This window comes from Dermacentor albipictus, chromosome 5, assembly GCF_038994185.2.
Source record: "Dermacentor albipictus isolate Rhodes 1998 colony chromosome 5, USDA_Dalb.pri_finalv2, whole genome shotgun sequence".
NCBI lineage: Eukaryota > Metazoa > Arthropoda > Arachnida > Ixodida > Ixodidae > Dermacentor > Dermacentor albipictus.
Genome location: NC_091825.1, coordinates 50,025,389 through 50,047,554, shown reverse-complemented (window position 1 = coordinate 50,047,554; position 22,166 = coordinate 50,025,389). Strand labels below are relative to the sequence as shown.

At 48.8% G+C, this 22,166-nt stretch overlaps 1 protein-coding gene across 1 annotated transcript in view; it reads left to right on the top strand.

Moving 5' to 3' along the window:
* LOC135899220 (F-box DNA helicase 1-like) overlaps window positions 1–22,166 on the top strand; it is a 170,647-nt gene that overhangs the window by 48,193 nt on the left and 100,288 nt on the right. The window contains exon 5 of the mRNA XM_065428484.1: window positions 6,346–6,530. Within this exon, the coding sequence (XP_065284556.1) occupies window positions 6,346–6,530 (185 nt within the window). The remainder of the gene's footprint in view (window positions 1–6,345; window positions 6,531–22,166) is intronic.

Below are 22,166 nucleotides of genomic sequence, written 5' to 3'. Positions count from 1 at the left end.
TCACTGGTCGACAGTTTGTGGCACTGCTGGATAGCAGGGCTTCGTTCTCACTGTTCGGCGAGGCGGTCATGGCTCATTTGTGGCAGCGTTTTGTCGGCATTAAAGCCTGCGACACCGCCTTCCACCTCGCGAATGGCACGATTACCTCGTGTGGCTCTGTGTGGGGGGTTGTGCGCTGGGAGAATCGCATGCACTGTCTGTGCTTTGTGCGTCTCCGGGGTCTTTCCGTGCCTGTGATTCTAGGACGCGACTTCCTCGCACACACAGGTATCAGGATTGACGTCGCAAGCGAAGGCTACAGGGCTGGCCCTTCTGACCCCCTGCAACCCTTTGCTATACTCCCGCTGGTCGCGGTGGCCCCTCAGACGCCGGATGCCACGCAAGAACAGGAGGAGAGGAGACCTAGCGCTGCCCCCTTGACTCATGTCCCTCACTCCGCCGCCTATACTGGCCCCTTGGCCGGCACAGCGGAAAATGGTCGGTGCGAACCGCTTTCTCACGAGCATTGCGCTGCTACAGCAGTTAAGGCGCCGGCTATCCCAGTGACCACCCCGTTAAGCAGCAGCTCGGACTGCTCGTTGCCGCCTTTGTCCGACAGCTTGTCGGTGCATGATAAGGCACACCTGTCATCGCTGCTAACTCGTTTCGGCGCGATGTTCACTGAACGGCCGCATTGCACTTCTTTTGTGCGACATCCGATCGACACAGGCGACGCATTACCGCGGAAATGCAATCCTCGCCCCATTAGTGTTGCCAAGAGGAAGGCAATTGACCAAGCATTGGATGAGCTTATTGAGTCCGGTATTGACCAACGCTTAAACAGTCCCTGTAAGTTCACCAGTGGTAATGGTCCCCAAAAGAGGTGGCTCTAATCGACTATATGGGGACTACCACCAGCTGAATGAGGTCACGAGAAAGGATGCTTATCCTATGCCTAATGTGGACTCGATCGTGGCTAATCTAGGCGATGCATGCTACTTCGCCACCCTGAATGCTAACCACGGCTACCTGCAGGTTCAGATGGAGCTGGCTGATACGGACAAAAGTGCTTTCACCTCTCACCGAGGCCTTTACCAGTTTACCTGTATGCCATTTGGCTGCTCTTGAGCTGCAGCTACATTCCAGAGATTGGTTGACTGCATTCTGGGGGATGCTAAGTGGTGCTATGCGCTGGTATACCTTGATGACATTGTCATCTTCTCTCGAACGTTCGAGGAGCACCTCCGCCGCCTGGAGGACGACCTCGAAAGGTTGTGTGCTGCTGGGTTGACTCTAAACCCGAAGAAAGCCCAAATAGCTGAGACTCGATTTCCCTATTGGGCTTTACCATTGGTAGGAGTCGTGTTCTGCCATGCGAAGAGAAGGTGCGAGCTATCCTCGAATACCCAATGCCGGCGAACATTCAGGGCCTTAGGCGCTTTTTGGGAATGGTGAACTACTGTAGACAGTTCATCCCGAATTGCGCCACTCTCCAAGCGCCCTTGGCTGCACTGTTGAAAAAGTCGGCACGATGGAGCTTGAGTCCTGAGGTCCTGAGCAGGAGGGTGCCTTTCAGGCTCTGTCCCGAGTTTTAGTGGACACAGCCGAACTGAAGCTTCCCGACTTCATCAGGGAGTTCGTTTTCCAAGCTGACACGAGCGACCTGAGCCTTGGGGCTGTGCTGCTTCAGGAGCACGACGGCGTTCTCTGACTAGTCGCCTTTGCAAGCCATTCACTTAACTCCGCCGAGCGCAACTACAGCGTGACCGCAAGGAAGTGTCTCGCTATAGTTTTTGCTCTTCGAAAGTTCCACTTCTACGTCGATGGAGAGAAAGAGAGAGAGTAAACGTTTATTGTAGTATAGGTTGTTTGGTTATGATGGGTGGAGCCCCTCCTCCAGGGCCCCACTGGTTACAGCGGCTTGCAGGGCCTGGTCAAGGGTCACCAGTTGACTTCCCAATTCCACTTCCACGAGTCGCGCCTCTCACGACCAATTATGGAAGGTGTTGTCTAGCAGCGACGAGGTGGCAGCCGCCGGACGTAACGCGCACTGGAATGTTATGTGTTCCAATGTCGGTGTTCCTTCGCACCACGGGCGTTTGTTGCTGTATTACGTCAATGGAGGGCCGTTTGTGGTGGAGATAAACCACATGGCACTCGCCTGGCTTAAGCACTTGCGTGAGCCCTCAGGCCACCTTGCACGCTAGGCGTTGACACTGCAGCGGCACAACTTTTTTGTGCACTACCGGAAAAGGAGTTAGAACGTGGTGGGTGATGCCCTGTCATGCACCCCCATTTCGGCGTCTGAACCTTTGGTCTGGCACTCCCATGAGCATTCACACCAACTAGACACCAGAGCCTCAGTTTCTCCTGACTCGAACGCTGTCAATTCGAATGGCTGAAACGGCACGACCCCCAATGACGAAGGATCCCCAGATTGCCAGCCTCGGGAGAGGACGTTTATCTGGTGGACCCCATTAGTTCCTCTGGTATTGTCTTCAGCAGGCAAGAACTACTAAGGTCACATTGGAGCGATCCATTTTGTCGACAAATTGTTGACGGGCTTACAGAGCCAAACTCCCAAGAGGAGCGGGGTGGCAAAGCCGTCGGGCGCACACATATAGCTGGTATTGCTGTTGGTAACGAGTGCTACGAAGCTGGTACTGTTGTGGGCACGTTGGATACGTATCTGCTTGACACCGATGGAGTTCTCCTGCGCTAACTGAGGAGGCTCCCCAGGAGTCTTTCGAGGTGGTGATACCCCGCAGTCTAAAGAAAGCCACCCTGAGCTATTTCCACGACTCGCGGTTGGCCAGACATGCGAGTGGCCTTAAGACTTTCCAAAAGTTGTGCCGCTCTGCTATCTGGCCAAGCATGAAGCGTGCTGCTCTTCACTATGCCTGCTCGTGTCACCTGTGCCAATGCGTGAAGCCTCGCGCAGGCAAATCCCCCAGTCTCATGCAGCCAATTGACAGCCAGCTACACTGGTAAGTCGCGGCCTTTGACATTATGGGACCGTTTCCCAGAAGCCGGCAAGGCTATGTTTTTCTCCTGGCTGTCACAGATCACTTCACTAAATAGGTTGAACTTTTTCCCCGTAGGAAGTTAACGGCGCGGGCAATCTGGGACAAGTTAAACGAAGTCTTTAACCGCTTCGGCTTCCTGGCGGAGCTGATATCGGACAACGCGTCCTATGTCACGGCCAAGGTGTTCTTGGATGCGTGTGCTGTTGTTGGCATTAAGCACCGCAAGACAACCACGTATCACAAACAGGCCAACCTGACAGAGTGGATTAACCGAAACCTCAAGCCCTTGCTCGCGGCCTTTGCCCAGCCATGCAGGGATTGGGATGTCTGCCTTAACGAGATAGGCTTCTCCTTGCTGTCCATGGGAAACCATTCGACTAGGTATATACTTGCTTTCCTCTACTTTGGGAGATTACAAAGAAGGCACCAAATAAAACAACAGACGAAGGAAGGAGACACGAGAAACACGAGTAGGCACACTAACAACTGAGTGTTTTATTTCTTGGCATAGGAATATATAGCTGCTGTCAAGGATCAAAACAACATGAAACAGGTCCGTCATCTGCATCGCACAAGGAAGCCACGATACAGAATAACTTCTAAGTGTCGCTCCCAGGATATGCCAGTTCCTTTGTCAAAAGAGAAACTGAGGCTTCACTGATACAGTCATCACCACGCTTCTTGATCTCAAGCGCTTCCACTATCTCGCTTGTCAGTTGATCATCAGCTCTGTTCAAAACATAGGTTCGATCAAAATCTGGGATGCACTTGTGAGCCTTACAATGCACACCTATATGACCGGAGAGCTGGTTTTCCATCTTATATCGATGCTCATGCAATTTGTCATTCAGACATCTGCCCGTTTGGCCTACATATGATGAACCACATGACAAGGGAACCGAATAAACTACTTCCTTTACACATCCGACATGTTTCTGCCCATGTTTTTTTTGCACACACCTGTTTATTTTCCCGATGTCCTGCATTCACCTTGGCACCCATCAAACCAAGACGTTTCGGAGTGGAAAATAGAACCCGAACACCAGCTCGTTTACCTACTTTTTTTACCTACACGTCTTGGACCTCAAAAATTTCGTTGCCAGAAGCAGCGACTGGGAAGAGGAGGAGGCGGTCAGTGAACCGCAGGCATACTGCGACACAGCTGGCCCCAAGCCACGGCACCGGTACACCCTGCGGAAACGCACCTAGACAGCTTTTCTCCCACCAGCTCGTAGCCGGACTTCATCCCCTACTGGGCAGGTGAACGGAGAAATGTGGCTACAGTGTGAGGGCACACATCGAAGCAGAGACAGAGCCTTGTGGCCTAGTATACCCTCTTATGTGTTTCCCAAGCCTCAACCAGGCAAACACATCTTCTTGGCCAATCAGCCGGGCAGGCACCTTTTCGGCGAACCGGCTATGCTGTAGGGCTTTCCTGTTCTTTCCCCAGCATTGTCGAGTCTTCCTGCTATGCCTGGTCCCACTGTGCCACAAGTTTTGCTGACCATGATGCGCCCTGGTCCTGCCATCGTGACTGACTTCTACCTTGACGGGCCACGAGCTTGTGCCAACCTTGCCTCCTGCTGCCTAGGGCGCCGCTCACTGGGGCTGGTGCGTCTAGTCAAGCGCTAGCCCCTGGCCGAAGCTGGTTACTTAGGCTGGTGCTGCTATAGCCTGGCTGCCAGTCATCCTGGTCTGCTATTCATGTCAGCGTGCAATCCGGGGATCCCAGTGGCTTTCGTGGTGGCCGCTGCGCCAAAATGGCAGCCACGCCTCACGCGTCCTTGGCAGCTCCTTTCCAGCGGACCTCAAGCGTTCCTGGCTGACCCTTGGTGCTGCCCCACGTCATCCTTCCTGGGCTGCCAACCCTTCCTTCTGGCAGTGGGCCCTTCCTGGTACATGGAACTTTTGTGACCAAGGCTGGCCCCCCTGGATTCTCATAAAGAGAAGCGACATCTTCGCCTCTTTGTACTGTGGCACCTTCTCCTAGACCTGGTTCTGAGAGTGACGGCGACACCCTCTTGGAGTTTGCCCTGTTGGCTTATCCCACTTTGGCGAAGTCAACCTTGCAACTTGACCTCAGCCAGCCTCCTTTGCAGGCTGGCCTCGGTCTTTAGGAGGGGGGAACGTGGGGATCGAGGTGCCTCGTCCCCCAGCTCACGCATTGTGCTTAGCTCGATCTCTGGGAACTGCCGCCATAACAGCAACATGGCGGACACGGCTAGTGTGCTGTAGCTAATTTCCCGCGTAAACCATGCTTCTCTCTCCCCGGCTCGAATCACCGCGCAAGCGTCACCGGGATGTCTTGGCCTCCTGAGTGGTAGCCCACGGGCGCCCTCTCCACCCGAGCTCTCTTCCACTAAGCGCTTCATCGCCACGGGAGATACTGACAGGCCCGGGAAGAGTTCGCTACACGGGACCTTTGCTCCCACGACTTCTCATTCTCACGCTTGGTGGACCGCCTACTGGTTAGCCCTAGTGCAGCGGGCGCACATACTCGATCGGCCTTGCGGTGAGCCTTTGCCCGTAAGCGCTGTGACTGTCGCACTGTGCTGTATCTTGGGTGAATAAATCCGCGTTTGTTGGTGACCTGACTCTGGAGCCTTCTCGGTGCCGTGTCGGAGGGTCGACGAACCCTGCCATAGTGCCTTTGTGCGTTGCAGAATGGAGGAGCATCGTGCCCTTTCCTGACCGTCAGTCGTAGGGTGAGCCTTGTGCAAACGCATCTCCACAAATTATACTTTGCACCTCAAGATCAGTCATATACATAGAATTTTGTACTGTTCTTCAGCAATGCCCGTTTCTGTGGAATTCACCCACAAGTCTTTTTACCCTGGCTTTGTGCTCACTGAGGAGTGTCAAGGAACTGTTGCAAACAAACAGTGCGGAATAGACGGCTAAAGAAAAAGAAGCAGACAATGTGGGCAATATGCATTGCTACTTTGTCCCTTGTTTGTTTCATGCTGTTTCTTTCCAAAGATGAACGTTCAGTTGCAATTGAGCCTCAAAATAAGAACATGAAACTAACAAATTATTAGATATAACGAAGCAAGCTTAAAATATTAGTCGCCAGTATAAGAATGTACCAAATATACATGGCTGCAACAAATGTTGCATATCGTGAAGGTATTTTCTTTTTGAGAATGTGGTTTTGTTAGAGCAAGGTTCATCTGTGCCTGCTTATCTAATTTCTCGTTGTGAAAGTGTTGACGTTTCCAGAAACAGCTTATTTCTTGAATTTCGACCTACCAGTCATGGTTATTTTTCTGGGTGCCTCATAGCCTTCTCTTCTGCTTGTGGTCATGCTCCAGTAATCTTGGTATCTCTTGGGGCTTTTCAGGGATGTAAGAGTTCCCGACATTGGTGGAGCGCCGTGGCGGTCCTGGTGACGGTGGTGGCTGGGAGCGTTCAAAATTTGCGTTCCCTCTTTCACCGGTCCATAGACGAGACCGCGCTGAGCGAAGCACTCTATTGCATAGCCACCTTCCTGCTGCATTTCCAGAGGGCATACAGCCTCTGCCACGCGTGAGTACACTGTGTTGTTTCAAATGCTCTCGCTAACAAAGTATGCAGCGCAAAGTAGTTCGACGTGACATTTATTTTTCGGTTTATACTAGATTTCCACCTAGCTGACACTGTTGAACCTCGATGTAATCAACACTGATATAACAAACTTTTTTTTAGTATAACGCAGTAAATTTGAAATGTTTTTCGCCGATATCAGTGTGCGACGAATATATGCTGGTGATTAATATTGGATGCGATGATGTTTTTGTGTCAGGAACAACTTCGCTGTAACAAGGTTCAGCTGTGTACATACATGCAATAGATTTTCAGTCAAACATGCTGAGGAATGGAAGTTTGCACAGAGATGGTAAATCGGGCCAGTTATAACTTATAATGGGAGCAGTGCATGGTAAAATGAAGTTATATTTTTTTCACAGGAGGCACAGACCCAGCTTTTTCTGCATTTGTTTTGCCGTGCGCTGCTATCATAAGCAGAGGTTTGACTCGGCACGCAAACTTGCGTAGTGAATGTCCATACATGCTGGGCACTTAATCTAAGCCCAAGTTGCTTGTGGATGCTGCTTCGTGAATGGGGAGCACGTCTGAGCTGTCCTGTTTGCTCATACCATTGTTGCGCTCCGAAACCAAACGGGAATCCTTCCGCAGGATGGTCGTGAGAAGCGAACCGACTCTGGAGTTGCTCTGCATCCGCCACTATCCTGCAGTCGAAGAGGAGGAACCCCATTTCTTACACCCCCGAGTTATCCGTGCCATAGAGTGGGAATGTGCTGGTCGTGACGACAACTTTTGTTGGCATCCCTTTTAATATGGGGCAGCGGCAAACAGCCACCTAGCCTGCTTGATGAAATCAGGTTTTACGTTTATCACCGTCTAGCAGTTTGCCTATCTGATCTCGATTTTTTGCTTTCGTCATTGAAACCTCTGTCTCTACGTTATACCGTTACCTAAGCTTTCAACGACTCGTCATAGCTGTGTAGCAATGACAGTGACTCCCATCAATGCGTATCTGTGTCGCGGTGAAGCAGAACGTCGGGAGGTGCGAGAGCTGGTGCGGGGAAGACGGGCATTGGGAGAGTCGAGTGAGTTGACTGGCCCTACTACGTTTGGCTGGTTGGGGTCATTTGATCTTGTGTTGGCAAGGTAAACACTGGCAGAACTTTCTCCCTGGGGCAGTTGACAATTTTGCTTTTTTTTTCATGTGGCTCATTGCATTTGTGGAAAGAGGGCAGCGTGTATTGGAAAACAATGGTAGCGTCATGGTGCTCTAGCATAAATTGAGAGATAAACCTTTAAAACATTAAGGATGAACTTTAAAAGTGAAATTGGCCAAAACTTAAGCTATATTCACCTTCTTATCAAATACCTGAAAATTGCCTGAAATATGCTTTCTTTTTTGTATTTTTATTTTGATAAACAGACAGGATGAACACCTAATCAGGGCAGTCACAACAAAAAGCATACTTGCAGCAGCCACTACTGGGGCTTTCATACTTTGTGACCATTCAGAATTTCGATGCTGTGTCGACTTGCTCCAGATGTTACCTTAATCAGATCCTCAAGTCTAGTTCAGTGTCATCAAAAATATCTTCGGTGCATTTGAGCATTGCTTTAGGAGTGAATTTTCATGTAACATGCAGCTTGTTGAATTTCTGCTTGGCCTGCATGCCTCACTAAACTCCGGTGACCTAGTAGATCATACTTTGCTTGATTTTAGAAAGGCTTTTGATTCTGTTCCCCGTACATTACTACTACTATGAAAAACATAATTACAGTCAACGACTGATTTTTCGGACCCTCTAGGGAACGTGAAAACGTCCGAAAATTCAGGCAGTCCGAAAAAATCAATGCATGCAAAAAACTCACTTTTTTTTTCTTTTTTTCCCGGATCTAGAGGTAAAGGGCGAAGTACCAGGCTTCCAAAACCCTGTTAAAGCGTCAGTGAAGTGGCTATAAAAAAACGCATTCGAAAACTCTGTATGCAGCTGACTGCCGGTTTATTATGTACAGTACATGTGCATCATCGGGCAGCCGGTTTTATTGCTGCAGTGGCTTGAAAAACTTGTTGATTGTTGTTTGGACGGCGTTCCGGTTGCATGCGATCATCTTCACCTCGATCTGAGCAAGGGTCATGTCAGCACTGTACACCGATGAAAGAGTCAACAGTGCTCGCGTCAACTCGGCGCAGGCATTGGCTCCTCATTTCAACATCGGAGTCTTCTGAATCCCCCATAACCTGACTCCTTGCTCCATGCCGAACTCCTTGCTCACGTCAGCCTGCGATGGGCCGCTCACGACTTGCTTAATAATGGCGGCTTTCTTCTCCATCGTTAACCCATGGTACTTCTTTCCGCGCTTCGATGCCATTGGTGAGGACAACGAAGACGGAGTCGGGGGCCATCGAAGGCAAGCGAAATCCTCAAGTTGCGAACAGTGGAGTTCGTAGACGAGTGTCGAAGCACCTAGGCCTAGCATCGCAGAGCACACTTGACACTACAGCACAGCCCCACACCACGCTAGCCAAAACGTGGTCTACGCGCCTACGCAAACAAATGAAATGGTGCCGCTCCGGAAACTCCGCCGGAGGCAAAAGCGGAAAAGCGGTGATGAGCAGAGCCTGCGTGGCCAGACCAAATCGGTGTGTGACGGCTAGATTTGGCTAGTTGTGCTTCAAAACGGTGATATGCTTCGGCTGCAAGTCGATTTCCTGTGCAAGGGCGCTGCGCAAGGAGCCAAAGGACCTTCCGTCGCGTCAAAAAGTCCGGGAAATTGGACCGCGGGGGGTTCGAACGTCCGAAACTTCAGATGTCCTTTGTACGTTGATTCTATGGGGCTCGTGGCGGTGCCACGAAGACATCCGAAATATCAGGCATGTCTGAAAATTTGGGCGTCCGAAAATTCTGTCGTTGACTGTACTTAACATTCCAGCACCCTTTTAACTTGGATTGACTCTTATTTCAAAATAGTGGCTAGCTGGGCTTGTTGGCACAAACACATACTTCATCAGCAAACTGCAAAAGATTGGGTGAGTTGGTGGTTTTCCATAGGGTTTAAAAACAGCGCCAACAACACAGGAAACGGAAAAGAGGATGGGGCACACAGTGCTGACTTACAACTGCATTTATTGGAAAAACACTATTGCTTTTTGAATCCTTACGTCAAGTGTGCGCGCATGCTCAATGTCAATAAATACACTTGTCATTCCCAAAACATTGCCTCATGGTCGCAGGTGAGGTTAACACCTTTGTTCACCCGTGTTCAATAAGCCCACTTCTTTTGAAGATAAGGCTATGGAAGGCTGGCTAACACAGCCACCACCTTTTCTCATTATTGTAAGTCACTGCCATGTGTGTCCCATCCTCTTTTCTGTCTCCCTTGTCATTAGCACTGTACTGAACCCAGAAAACTGGACACAGAAAAGGAGCACACAACACAGGTGCCGACTTGCAACAGATGTGTTTATTGCTCAAGCGTGAAATGCATAGGCAGAGAAGCATGGGTGAAAACCGCATGATAAACATGAACAGAATGACTTGAGGTTGCAGGTGGGCGGAGATGCGTCAGGTTTGCGGATATGAGATTTCCTTGTGCAAATTTCCGAGGCTAAAATCGGGGGATGCATTCACACGACCTGCAATGCAGAACAAGAGTGCTGCTATATTTTTGTTTTATGTTGTTGGCATGCCCTCGGAAGCTACGTTAACGTGTCAAACCCCACACAACTGGCTTCTCCCCTAGGGAAGGCATAGCTGAACCTCCTTCTACCTGTCAAAGAAGGGAGCTTTGCCGTCATGCCTTCGGGTGTGTACAAGGAAAAACTTGAAGCCACCATTAGATCCTATTTTCATAAAGTTGAAGGGAAGCTTCCAAGTAGGGCAAAGGAAGAAGCAGTGACAATGTGCGAAAAAGCCGGACTGGAAAAGCTTGTCGCATCGATCAAAAAAGGTGGAGAGATCCTTGAAACCTTTTTCTCTGCAAAAGTGCTAAAGCCCAACTGCCTGCTCAGAGTGATGGTGTCAGAGCGAGGTGCTTGGCAAAAGCCGCTGGCTAGCTTCCTGCAGAAATATATTGGCCTACTCGAGGTGAATGGCCCTTACCTAGTTTGCATCTCAGCAGCTGTATCCAAGTGCCTGAGTTCCCTCGGCACAGCTGGGATGCTAGCCTTCTCCATCGATGTAAAGCATCGTTATTACTTGTTGCCTCACTCACACCTGCTTGAAGTAGCAAACGAAGGCATTGAGGCATACGAGGACGTGCGCTTCCAAAATGAGTGCGAAACAAGTGCAGGCGGATTCCTTGAATTGCTAGTCGTGTAAAGTGCAGTCCACTTATAACAATATGTCAGTTATAACAATGAGTCGACTTCAGAGTATCAACTGATGCATTAACGCTATGAGAAAAGAACCCATATATAACGATATGTTGTTCACCGCATATCGAATGTAACGATCGAACTTCTACCGTTCGGGCGGCATTTTCCATGCTGAATAACCTTCGAATTTGCATTTCTATGTTCCCCCTAACCGAGACGGGGCGAAACGTTTGCCTATGCGAGTTTGTATCTGCCGCCATTACTGCATAGCTTGTCCCGCCAGTGCGCCGACTGCAAAAGCCATGGGGAGCATCGCAAGTTGGCGCAGCGTGCCACAAGATGGCGCCAGCTGCTTCGAGTCCGCATCACCGGCGAGTGTCTGGAAAGACAAAAAATAAATAAAAATATGCGAGAAGTAAACTACGCCTGCAGAGTGAGCGTGAAAATGTGCCGCGGGAGCAGTGGTAGGCGCGTCAAAGTGCAAAGCTGTGTCGCTTGAGATGAAGCTGCAAATTTTTGCAAGACTCAAAGTACAAGTACATGCAGTCAATGATATCGATGATTCTGAAAACTGCGAGTGCCATGATCATGAAGGATAGACCAGCGACAATGCCGATCAACGGAAGCGATGGCCCACGGTGTAGCAGGGCGAAGCCCCGCATGTGTGAAACGCATATGGTGGCAGCCGCTGACATTACCGAACTCTGGGAGCACATTGCTATTGGCAACAGATAGCACTGCCTCGTTCTGCAAAGAATCTCCGATGGGGCGATCACTGTCGCGACACAGGCGGTGGCGTGGTACGACAGAGGCAACAACAGCAGTGGCAGTGACGACGAGATTGACATTGGGCCATCTTTCACACCGACCCCAATGTTCATGCAAAGTGCACTGTCGTCAATAGAGCCGCTCAGTGATGTTATGCACACTAAATTATAGCTGCCAGTGTTCGCGTAGCCTCTGGACGCGATGCACCCCGCGATTGAACCTGAAACTTTCGCAAAAGCAAGTGCAGATTCCTGACTATCTCAGCGCGCCTAACGCCTGAGCACTGTTTAGTGGAATAAATAAACTTTTCATTTTTCACAGCCTACTTTTTCCAATGGCAATTTTTTATCGTAGGTGCCAAATTAGTTTTCGGAGCTGCTCAACCGATGCGACCCCCCAAAAAAGGTAGCGACAAAAAGCATCAGGTGCCCTTCACAAGCTGCATCACTGGAGTCGTTTGTGATATACCCTTAAGCTGCGGATGTTCCTACATACAGTAGGACAAACGAGATGCTAGCTCAATGATCACCTCCAGGAGCATGCCAACAACATGAAACAAAAATATAGCAGCGGTGTTGCTGTGCATTGCAGATCATGCGAATGCATCCCCCATTTTAGTCAAGTCACCGTTATCCAAAGCATGCTGAGCAGCGCAAGCGTGAAATTATTGAGGCATTTGCCATTATCCAACGTAATCTTTCATGCATCAGTTCACCATCAATCCATTTATTAGACAAGGAAATCTTGTATCTGCAAATTTGACACATTTCTGCCCACCTGCAACCTCCAGTTATTCTGCTCATGTTTATCACGCCATTTAGGTTTTCCTCATGCTTCCCTGCCTATATAGTATATCTCATTCTCGCGATATAAACATATCTGTTGGATGTCGGTGCCTGTGTCATGTGCTCCTTTTCTGCGTCTCGTTCTTGCACTGTTTGCTGAAGTATGAACTCTTATTTGTTCCAAAGGAAACAGTGAGTTGTTCTAGGTAGTGGGACATCATCTCCAGTTACCATTTTATCTGGTGTTCCCATTGATCTGTCTGGGGCCACTTCCGTTTCTGGTCTACATTTATGATCTCACTAACCACATTTCTAGATGGCTCTGTTTGCTCTGATATGATTGTTGTATTTATCATGATGTCAGTTGTGCAACTGGTGCTGAATACAGTAGAACCCCACTGATACGTGTATTACTGGGCCGTAATGAAAAAAATTTAAAAGCCAGGAAACACAAGAGTCGGGAAACAGAAAAATTGAAAAAAATAGCTATAGTGGTGAACTGCACACAATTTTACTGCAATGGTATCACTTCAAAGAATTGTAGAGCATTGCCTGCTGCATTTTTTCACGTTTGATAGAGTACAAAATGTTTTTCTAGAATTCGCGATGCCGTGTGGCTCTCGGGATTGCCACTTGATCTGACATGCTTCCTCGGTGAGTCTTGTGTCATTACAGCTGGCATAAAGGTTGTCTCTGGCAGCTGCTCCCCCTCCTCCTCAACTTCGTCATCACTGTTGCATGCATCGGCACACTCAGCCACGATTTGATCGATGGTTGAAACCTCAAAGGTGACAATGGCGGTTAAACATCTTGGAGCATCGTGAAAAAAGGACTGCTTCGTCAGCATTGAAAGTGTCCTTGGATTCGTAATCCTTGGTAATAGACACCACAGTCTCTTTCTACTTGTTGACATTTCAAGCCTCTCTTTTCACCGTTCGGTAGCATATCCTGTGTTCCTTATTAAAGCAGTCAATCTATCAATTTGACTCCCCGAAATCATTGATTCCAAGCTTGTCGGAAATCTCCAGTGATTTTTCTTGCAAGATGGTACCATTGAAGTTTAATCTCGCAGCTCTGGCTTGCTTAAACCATTTGAAAACGGCACTGGGAATGGAGTGAGAAAGCCGCTTGGAATACGCACAGTCGGCCATGTTGAGATGTAGAAACGATTGGAACGGTGCCAGGCAAGAAATTAAGTGCATTGGAAGCGCTCACTCATGTTCACTCCTTGCATCTTGCACGGCGTGTGCACAGCAGGAAAGAAAGGCCAAAGTATTTCAGAGCAGTAGGACGAAGTGCATACTGGATGCTTGCACAAGTCAGGAGCACAAAGGAGCAACGGCAGCAAAGGTATGCACAGGAAGCATGGATAAGTGCAACTACAGACAATAGAAACAATGATGATGGTGATAGTACAGCCTGCCCGGATGCCTCCTGCTGCCTTTTCCCTATCGCAGTGCATAATGCCTCACCATTTCGTACGGCTAATCCCTTAGTCAAGCTGGGCCAAGCTACATCAAAAGTGAACATGGCTGTTGGCACTCATCACTCGGGTCAGCTTGGAGTGCCAGTACACAATGTATTATGCAGAATCGTTCCCACCTTTGCATTGTAACCATGGGGTGCCAAATGCGGTGGGTCCTATGGGAGCTGTCCTGGCACCGACCGGATAACAATGTAGCAGCTATGAAAATGCAGCACCCAGAAATCTAATAGCAGTGTTGTGCTGTATTTGCAAAAAGGTCTTGTTGCTATGCTTGCTTGGTGTAATGCGTGTCACATGATCTTGCATATTTCGAAATGTGACTTGATTGGTTTCACAAAGAAAGAAACACCCTTTTACTGCTGATTAGCTGATTATGATGATCTGGTAGAAGGTGTACCGCTGAGTGAGTGCTGTACCAGAATGCACATATCTAGGTGTAACATGTTTTCTAGTGTTTCTAGTATTTCGGATTGTGACTTGTTTAGTTTCACAAAGAAAAAAAAATTCCCTTTTACCGCTTATTATATGGTGAAAGGTATACTACTTAGTGTTGTATTGGAATACAAATATCTAAGTGTAATGTGTTTTCTTGTGTTTAGTGTAGAAACTTCAAAAACAGTCGGCAGCAGAAGAGACACAGTAATGCTGCTGTTGTTTTTGTAATTTCTGTGCTATGCACCAGAAAACATGTCATACCAACAAGGCTGAAACTGAAGGTTTGCATAGTTGTTATCCAGGTGTCAACTGGCACTTCTGCCAGTTGTCAACAACTGGCACAGAAGAGTCGACCCGGCAACACAATACCACTCAGCGTGCAAACGCCCGGAATCAGGAAGGCTTCCTATCAAAGTTTCAGTGCAAGTCACTCAACTGGGAATCCCCAAATTTTGCCCCAAAATTTCGTGCCGCCAAAGCGAGCGTTCACATTCCTCTTGAGTTCGACCAAACCCGACCGTCGCGCTGCACAAGAGTAAAGGTTTATGCAGAACTGAACCGAAGGCTCTCAACTACCACTACCCGACCATAACTTAAGCAGCCTAAGTTCATGAACAGCCTATTCTTACCCTATCACAGTGGCGTACTTATCTCATGTACTGTTGCCACTGAACTGTCTGGCCAACTCCACAGGTACGCAATCACAAACGCGCTAGCTTTGTGGTCTCTATTCAGAATGTGTACTTGCGTCGTACGTAAGCATTTCATCACGCTTACTCACATGTCTTTCTCTAGTCCAATCAGGACACGTAACTTAACCGAGCAACTAAACTTTCATAACTTACGCACTTCGCAGAACCCCCCAAAAATGTGTCTGCTAATTACTAGTTTTACGCACGCTCACTAAAGAAGTCAGAATACGGCTGCCCTCAACACACACGAGCAACCCCGTCATAAATCTGCTTCCTTCCGTCCACACAGGACACGCGCTAATGGACCTAAGAGTTCTCAGTGCAAATCAGGCACTCACTGAAAACCTACGTGGTTGCGGTTAACCTTAGAAAATAAAAAAAAACACATAAAAAAAGAAGGTTAACTAAAACACACACGCGTTACGATAGGCCTCTCACCGATAACCTTTACACTCAGGTTACTCACACAAAAAAAAACCTATATATACTCATTAACTAACAACTCGCTAAACTACAGGTTTACTTAAAGACGCGTCTTTCAATTCTCAGAGCTTCTCAAACAAAACATAAACAAAGCTCATACCTTACATACTGAAAGAAACTGTAGTCTTAAATTGCGATATTTTTCAAATGCTGTAAAATAAAACAAAACAGCATTTTTTCTTCTACGGAAGCTCTCTTGGCCTCCCGTTCCAAATGCTTACGTCTGACTCATACTTTGAGCTGTACCCGAGGTGGTCTCGGTCCGAAAGCTACCCTGGCTACCGAGGAACAACAAAAGGGCTGACTCACTATCAGCTCCCCCAAGTCGTTACAGTCCCCTGCCAATTTGCATCCTGGCGCCCCGCTTTCATCACGACCTCGATTGACCGCGTCGCTACTCCCCACCTGGTCTCATCTTGCCACCTTGCGCTCCCTCGCCCTACACGCTGAGCTTCAAAAAGAACAACGGAACGACGAGGAATTTAACTGCCCCGTTCCCCTTTGTCGATGTCCAGCAGAACATGCTTCTCAGTCTCCTTTTGACCGATGGCTAAAACGTGCTTGATGCGTCACCATCGTCAACGACGATCGCACCTTTCTTTTCCTCGCGCCCTGCCCTTTTGGGTCTCTTGCCGTCTTTGGCTGCGCTACATTAGTCACCGTCTTCTGATTCTTACGGCGCTTCTTTTTACGGTGCTTTTTCCTCGAACTCTCTTTCATGCCATCATCTCGCGCCTCATGCTGGCCGTTACACATTTCGTCGGCCCGGATCGGTCTCTTACCCGCACAGTCTGAGTGATTAATAACTAAATCACCCCTCTCTTGGCTAACTAGACTGGCGGACAGACGCACCAATCCCTGAACAATGCAGTTGTCTTCCCTTGAGCTACGAAGCTCACAATCCTGAGAATTACCCTCAACTGCATCGTCCAGCTCGCATTTCACTTCGGCACGCAGATCAGACTCGACATGGGTGCTCGCGTCTGTCAAATTCGCAGTATTCTGTACCTTGCTAACGACCTTGCTACCATGAGATGCGACGCACATGCGCGGTAACTGTGCCAATTTGTTCGCAGCTGGCCTAGCTGTCTCTACAGTCCTCTGTTGGCACAGCACCTTGTCGCTCTCACTCTGGCCTTTAACGGCCTCTGTTGCCACTAAGGCATCGTTAGCTGCTAGCACTTCGAGTTCACCTGTGAACGTGCTGCTACTCTCACAGGTACTACTACTTGCCTCGGCTTTCGACTGAAATCTGCTATCTACTTCCCGCTTTCGCTGCATCCAGCCTACAGATTTCTCAAGCCGCTGTTGACTTCGTTCGTTTAACTGCTGCAAATTTTGTATCTCTTTGTTCACTGCTGCCATTTCTTTTTCAACCTCTTGCCGTTTTTGCTCACGCTCTTGGCGTTTTTGCTCGCGCTCGTGGCGTTCTTGCCTAATTGATTCCTGTTCCTGTCTTTTGCTTAGAATTCGTTTACCTAGATGTTCGATTCATTTCAAATCATTGCCACTTTGCAGAATGGCCTTACGAATTTCTGATTCCGTCAAGTCCTTCTCTACGTCTACCTCGAGCTCTTCACACAACCACAACAGGTCAGCTCCCGTCAAACACATTAGGACCATGGTCGCTACTTTAAGCTTTGGCTCTGCTGTCACACAATACTTGCTGCGATACCCACGCAAATCAAAATACAAGTAAAAGATCCCCAGCGAATCAAATTCCAAAACACAGAGAAATTGAAGCCTTGTAAATCTTACAGCCGAAGCCAAACGCTTACCCACCGAAGCAGCACCATATCACCAGTCCTTCCCCGCTGTATCCAGTCAGTTGCAAGAGGTGGTCAATCCCAAGTCACCTCCAACTTGATCAGGATGCCGGTCGGTCACCATGTGCCAACGCCCGTCAGCTGCCGTTGCTGTCTCCGAGTCATAGGCCAATCTAGGAGCCGTAGGCCGATCTCACCGCTGCCAACCAGATATTAGATTCGTCGGACGATCTCGCCGCTGCCACCATTTGTTCGAGTTGTCGGACGATCTAGGAGCTGTAGGCCGATCTCACCGCTGCCATTCAGATGTAAGATTTGGCAGTCGTAGCTGTGGGGATGAACTTAGGAGGAACTGGGTGAACAGGATTTATTTACATTATTTACATCTTAGACGAGACATACATCGATTTATTCGGCGCTGTCTTTGTAATCATGCTTAACCAACTAGCCCACCAACACATGCTCATGCATCAACAGTCTAGCGTGACTCCCAAATGGAGCCCGCAAAACTAACATACAGCAAACGGCTTACGAGCACACAGCTCACGAGTACATTTCTAGCACGGCAACGAGCAAACTCTAGCAGCCGACAATCACTGCTTATATGCACTCTGCTCGACATCATAGTTCGACGTCATTGAAGATGACCCGCCCTTTTGGAGGAGGATGAGGGCTGTCAACTTGGAGGAGGATGAGGACCCACATACACGTGCCGCACACACACACAGGTGTAATGGTCCGGAGCTGACGTCAGAGGGGCTTCGTAGAATTCTGAGCCGTCCCGGGTAGCAGATTGTCTTGCGTCTTGGTCGAAACGCGGGAAGGAGCCCCTGTCGGCATTCCTGCGGCGACTCTCCCACTCATAGCAGAACAGGGCGGCGTTGTCGCGTTGTGCACAAAGCCTACTTCGTCAAACACGGAGCCGTCCCGGGTGGCGCGTCCGAGTAACACATTGTCTGGTGTCTCGAAAAGCTCATGGGGAGGTTCCGCCAATTACCTCCCCTCGAGAACTCCCCTGAGCTGACCCCGCGCCACGTGGCTGCCGGTTATCCGCAGTTCTCTGAAGTGCGCCCCGTCCCGGTTGGATCGGAACACGTGCAGCTGGCTGAAATAGCTGCAGGCCAAACCTAACACTCCTCCCCCCTGTATAGAAAAAAAAAAAAACTATTTGCATTAAAATATGCCTATCTGATGCTTATCTGTGGACACTTACAGAAAAGCCCCCCCGATCGCAACGCCCACCCGAATAGGTCACGTTGGCCGGATGCAAGACCACGGTGCGCCTTTTGCATGTTAAAGTGTACTTGTGCTGTAGTGTAAAACTGGTGTAAAAATCCGTCAAAGTGGGGTTTGGGATCGGATTCGTTTTGGCCACTCGTGGAACCCTGAAATGCCGTTCGCGGAAAGTGCTTGTCTACTAGAAGATGAACTCGGCTTCACAGACATCTTTATTAGCAGGAGTGAAAGTACTGCAGCGTTTGCACCATTTTGATACTCAAGCAAATTGCTGTGCGAAATTGCGCCACGCTCAACCAAAACAGCTTTGCCAGCTTTGGCCATGGCAGGTGTCAGCGAAAGATCTTCACCCGTGCGGTGCAGGGCATTGTGTTGTTGGTCTCAAAGTGCTTGTAAAAATAATTTCTGTATTCTGGCTGCCAGTGGCTAATGAGTGTGAACAGCCGCACCCAATGAAGCCCCATGAATAAAACTTTCGGCACTATAATAAAACTGGAGGTAGTGGCATTCTTTTATCCTGTGCCCAAGCCAGTGAGTGAAGGCAAGCGAGTAGGTCTGGGGCTTATCTGCGCCTCACTTTTGTAGGAGTGAATGGAGCTACAAGGAAGTGCACGCTCTGTTTTTACGAAAAAGCGCACGAGCATGCATTTTTGGCCACGCCTTTTGTTCTTTTGGTTCATTTTGACCCGTACCGGCGCCTTGCCATTTGCTCTTGATTGCGGTGCACTGCTGCATGATCGCGGCTATCATGGTGATAACGAATCTCTATATTGTGTCAGTTGGATTGCCACGAAGCACTATCACTACGATAAAAAATCTCTATATTGTGTCAGTTGGATTGCCATGAAGAACTATCACCGCGATAAAAAAGTTTGAACTGAGAGAAGGCTTCAGAAGGCGCTTGCAATGAGGGGACTTGGGAGAGGCCAAGAGAAGAGGAATGTTGATTCCTTTACCTTATTGAGAGGGCTTACACCCAATCACTTATTGCAGACTCCAGATATCCAGCACTTTTAGGGAGCCTAGTGAGTGGCAAAGCAAAGTCAATCACGTGCACAATCTAGGTTTGAGCTAGTTGTGCTGTCACATTACGTAGAAATGTATCTGACTAAGCCACTGGATTGTTTACTAGCCTTAGCATTATAAATCGGGTTGCTAAACACATCCAGTCAGTTCACCAGTACTTGACGCAAGAATACTGTGAAAAATCTCTTTAGGTGGCTCTTAAACACTAAGTTAATGCTGCAGAATGCAAGACTTTGTGTCTGTTTCCCCACCTAATAATAATACTGCTTTAAATTAAAATTTGCATGCCCCAGAATGCTCCAGTAATGAGATGTGTGCTACAGACTGCTCCAAAATAGGAATTTGTCTGCTCCAATCTGCTCCAGAATGAAATTTCATCTGCTCCATAAATTGCTACAAAATTACTTTGGGCATTTCTACCCCTGCGTTCGGCATCCCGCTTGGCATCCCATGCTCTGAGCCACGCTGAGAAAAAATTGAGTGTGATCCACGTTTCGTTGTCAGAAGACATGAAGCCAGGAGGCCCTTTGCACTCTTGAATCCGTATGGCCATCGGTTCTTGCCGATAATGCACATCTGCAGCTTGCACAAGTCATCCACATGTATGCGCAGCAAGAAAAACTGAGAAAAGCACCCTGCTGATGTTTCCCTCATTGCATGTACTTCCCTCCAGATTCAACATCTTTTTTGTTTGACAGCACCTTCCAAAAGAACAGGTGCTGTCAGAACATCTACCAAAAAAAATTTCCGACCCCCTTTAGGAGAAGCGCACTTATGAGAATGTAGCATTCGATATATCGGCTGCGTGACGGGGTGTGGAAGTTCGATACATGCATAGCATGCATGGGATTTTCAAGAGGGTGCTACAACTGTTTGGCATAGACAATAATTCAATATATCTTGGATCAACGGGACAGTAAAATGCTGTGATAATGAAGCTGAAGGGGGAGCCGGTATTACAGTGAACACTCGTTAAGACAAACTCGGTTAAGCCGAATTCATGCATATAACGAACAGCATGGGAACGTTTGTTTGGTTTTCCATAGACTCAATGCGAAAACATCCGCTTAAGACGAACCATCTTGGACATGCTTCTCGGTTAAGACAAACATCTGAAGTGACTGCCACACTACTGATCCTGCAGGCAAGGGTGCCTCGATGCACCGCGCCCGGGGGCGAGTTCATCGAGGCACGCTACTGAGGCCTGTGGCACACATTGCCCATGGACAGAGGTGAAAACAAGAGGAAGAAACCAAATGAGACAGTCACATTTCACTTCGTGAACGCGGGTGACATGCAAGCGTATGGCTGCTATAACGCACACAAAGCTATCAGCCCTCGGTGCACCTGGGCTGTCAGTATTGCAGATCGTATTTAAGACAGAGCTCGCGCGCCGCACCATATGCAGCATCCACTGGAGCAGAATGCCTTTTTCATTCGTTTACTAACTAAATTGACATGCATGGTGTCAGCGTGCACAGGCAAACATGAGCACACTCAATTACTGCAGACGCTCGCTGTCAAAATGCTGGCGTGAGGAATCGCGGCAGCAGCAGCGAGCAAAGTGACCTTTGTGCCATCTATTGCTTCAACGCAAACTGAGCGGTGAGAACACAGTGCAAGCAAAGCTATGAGCCATTGGCCCACCTAGACTGTGCCCCCAAAGCAGATCGTGTTCAAGATAACGCCCGCTCAACCGAAGTTGTGGGATTCTCACCTGTGCTCTTGGGACAAAGGAACGACAACACAGTAGTGCAAACAATCACAAGGGCATTTATTGCACCTTTCATCGATCCTTTCATCGAGCCGCCACTTCATCAGAGTCAAAGAGATAGAAAAGCTATTTACATAAGAAATTCGGACCAACCACGAGGCTTCCGTACTCACTCGCTTCAGGCTTGCCAATGCTCCGCGAGCGTTAAGCGTTGCTCTCCCGTGATTTAGACCACGTGGCTCTCGTACCGACGAATGCCGCTAAAAAAATCATTTGCGAAAAAGCTTAGCATGTTGAAAAGTTCAAACACATTGCAGCCACTGTCGCTTCGCTCGATCAAGAAAGCCCACCGCCGACGCTAGCGATCAAAATCCACGCTAGGCCTACGCTTCGGTTCAAACTAAGGTCTCGAACGAAGCAAAACTTAAAACTATTTGATGCCCCAAGAGGTCCACGTTGGGCAGCCAGATGTGGGATTCTCACCCGTGCTCTTGGGACAAAGGAACAACACAGTAGTGCAAACAATCACAAGGGCCTTTATTGCACCTTTCATAGATCAATGCCTGCTAGCCGAGTTGCTAGCCCCAAAATGCCAATGGGCGTGCGACAAATCTAAGAAATCCGACTCACCGCGACCAGATAACGAGTGAATATGTTCGCCCCATGCTGGATCCCAACGCCTGTTCGTTCGCCTGTACGGTCACGCGAATGGTAGCACACTTAAATGAGGCCTCACGAGACGGTCTTGCAGAAGCATGGATCGGCGCACGCGCGGCACGTCCATGCTGCTTGCCGATCTTGAGCGAAAGAGGAAGCGCCTTCTCCTTTCCGCGCCCAAGTAACTCCGCCGTGAGGCGGCTTTAGCAGTGCAACACTCGCGCCATCTCTCGTACTGCACTTCGGTTATAACCGACTGCCACGGGCCCCAGGCCA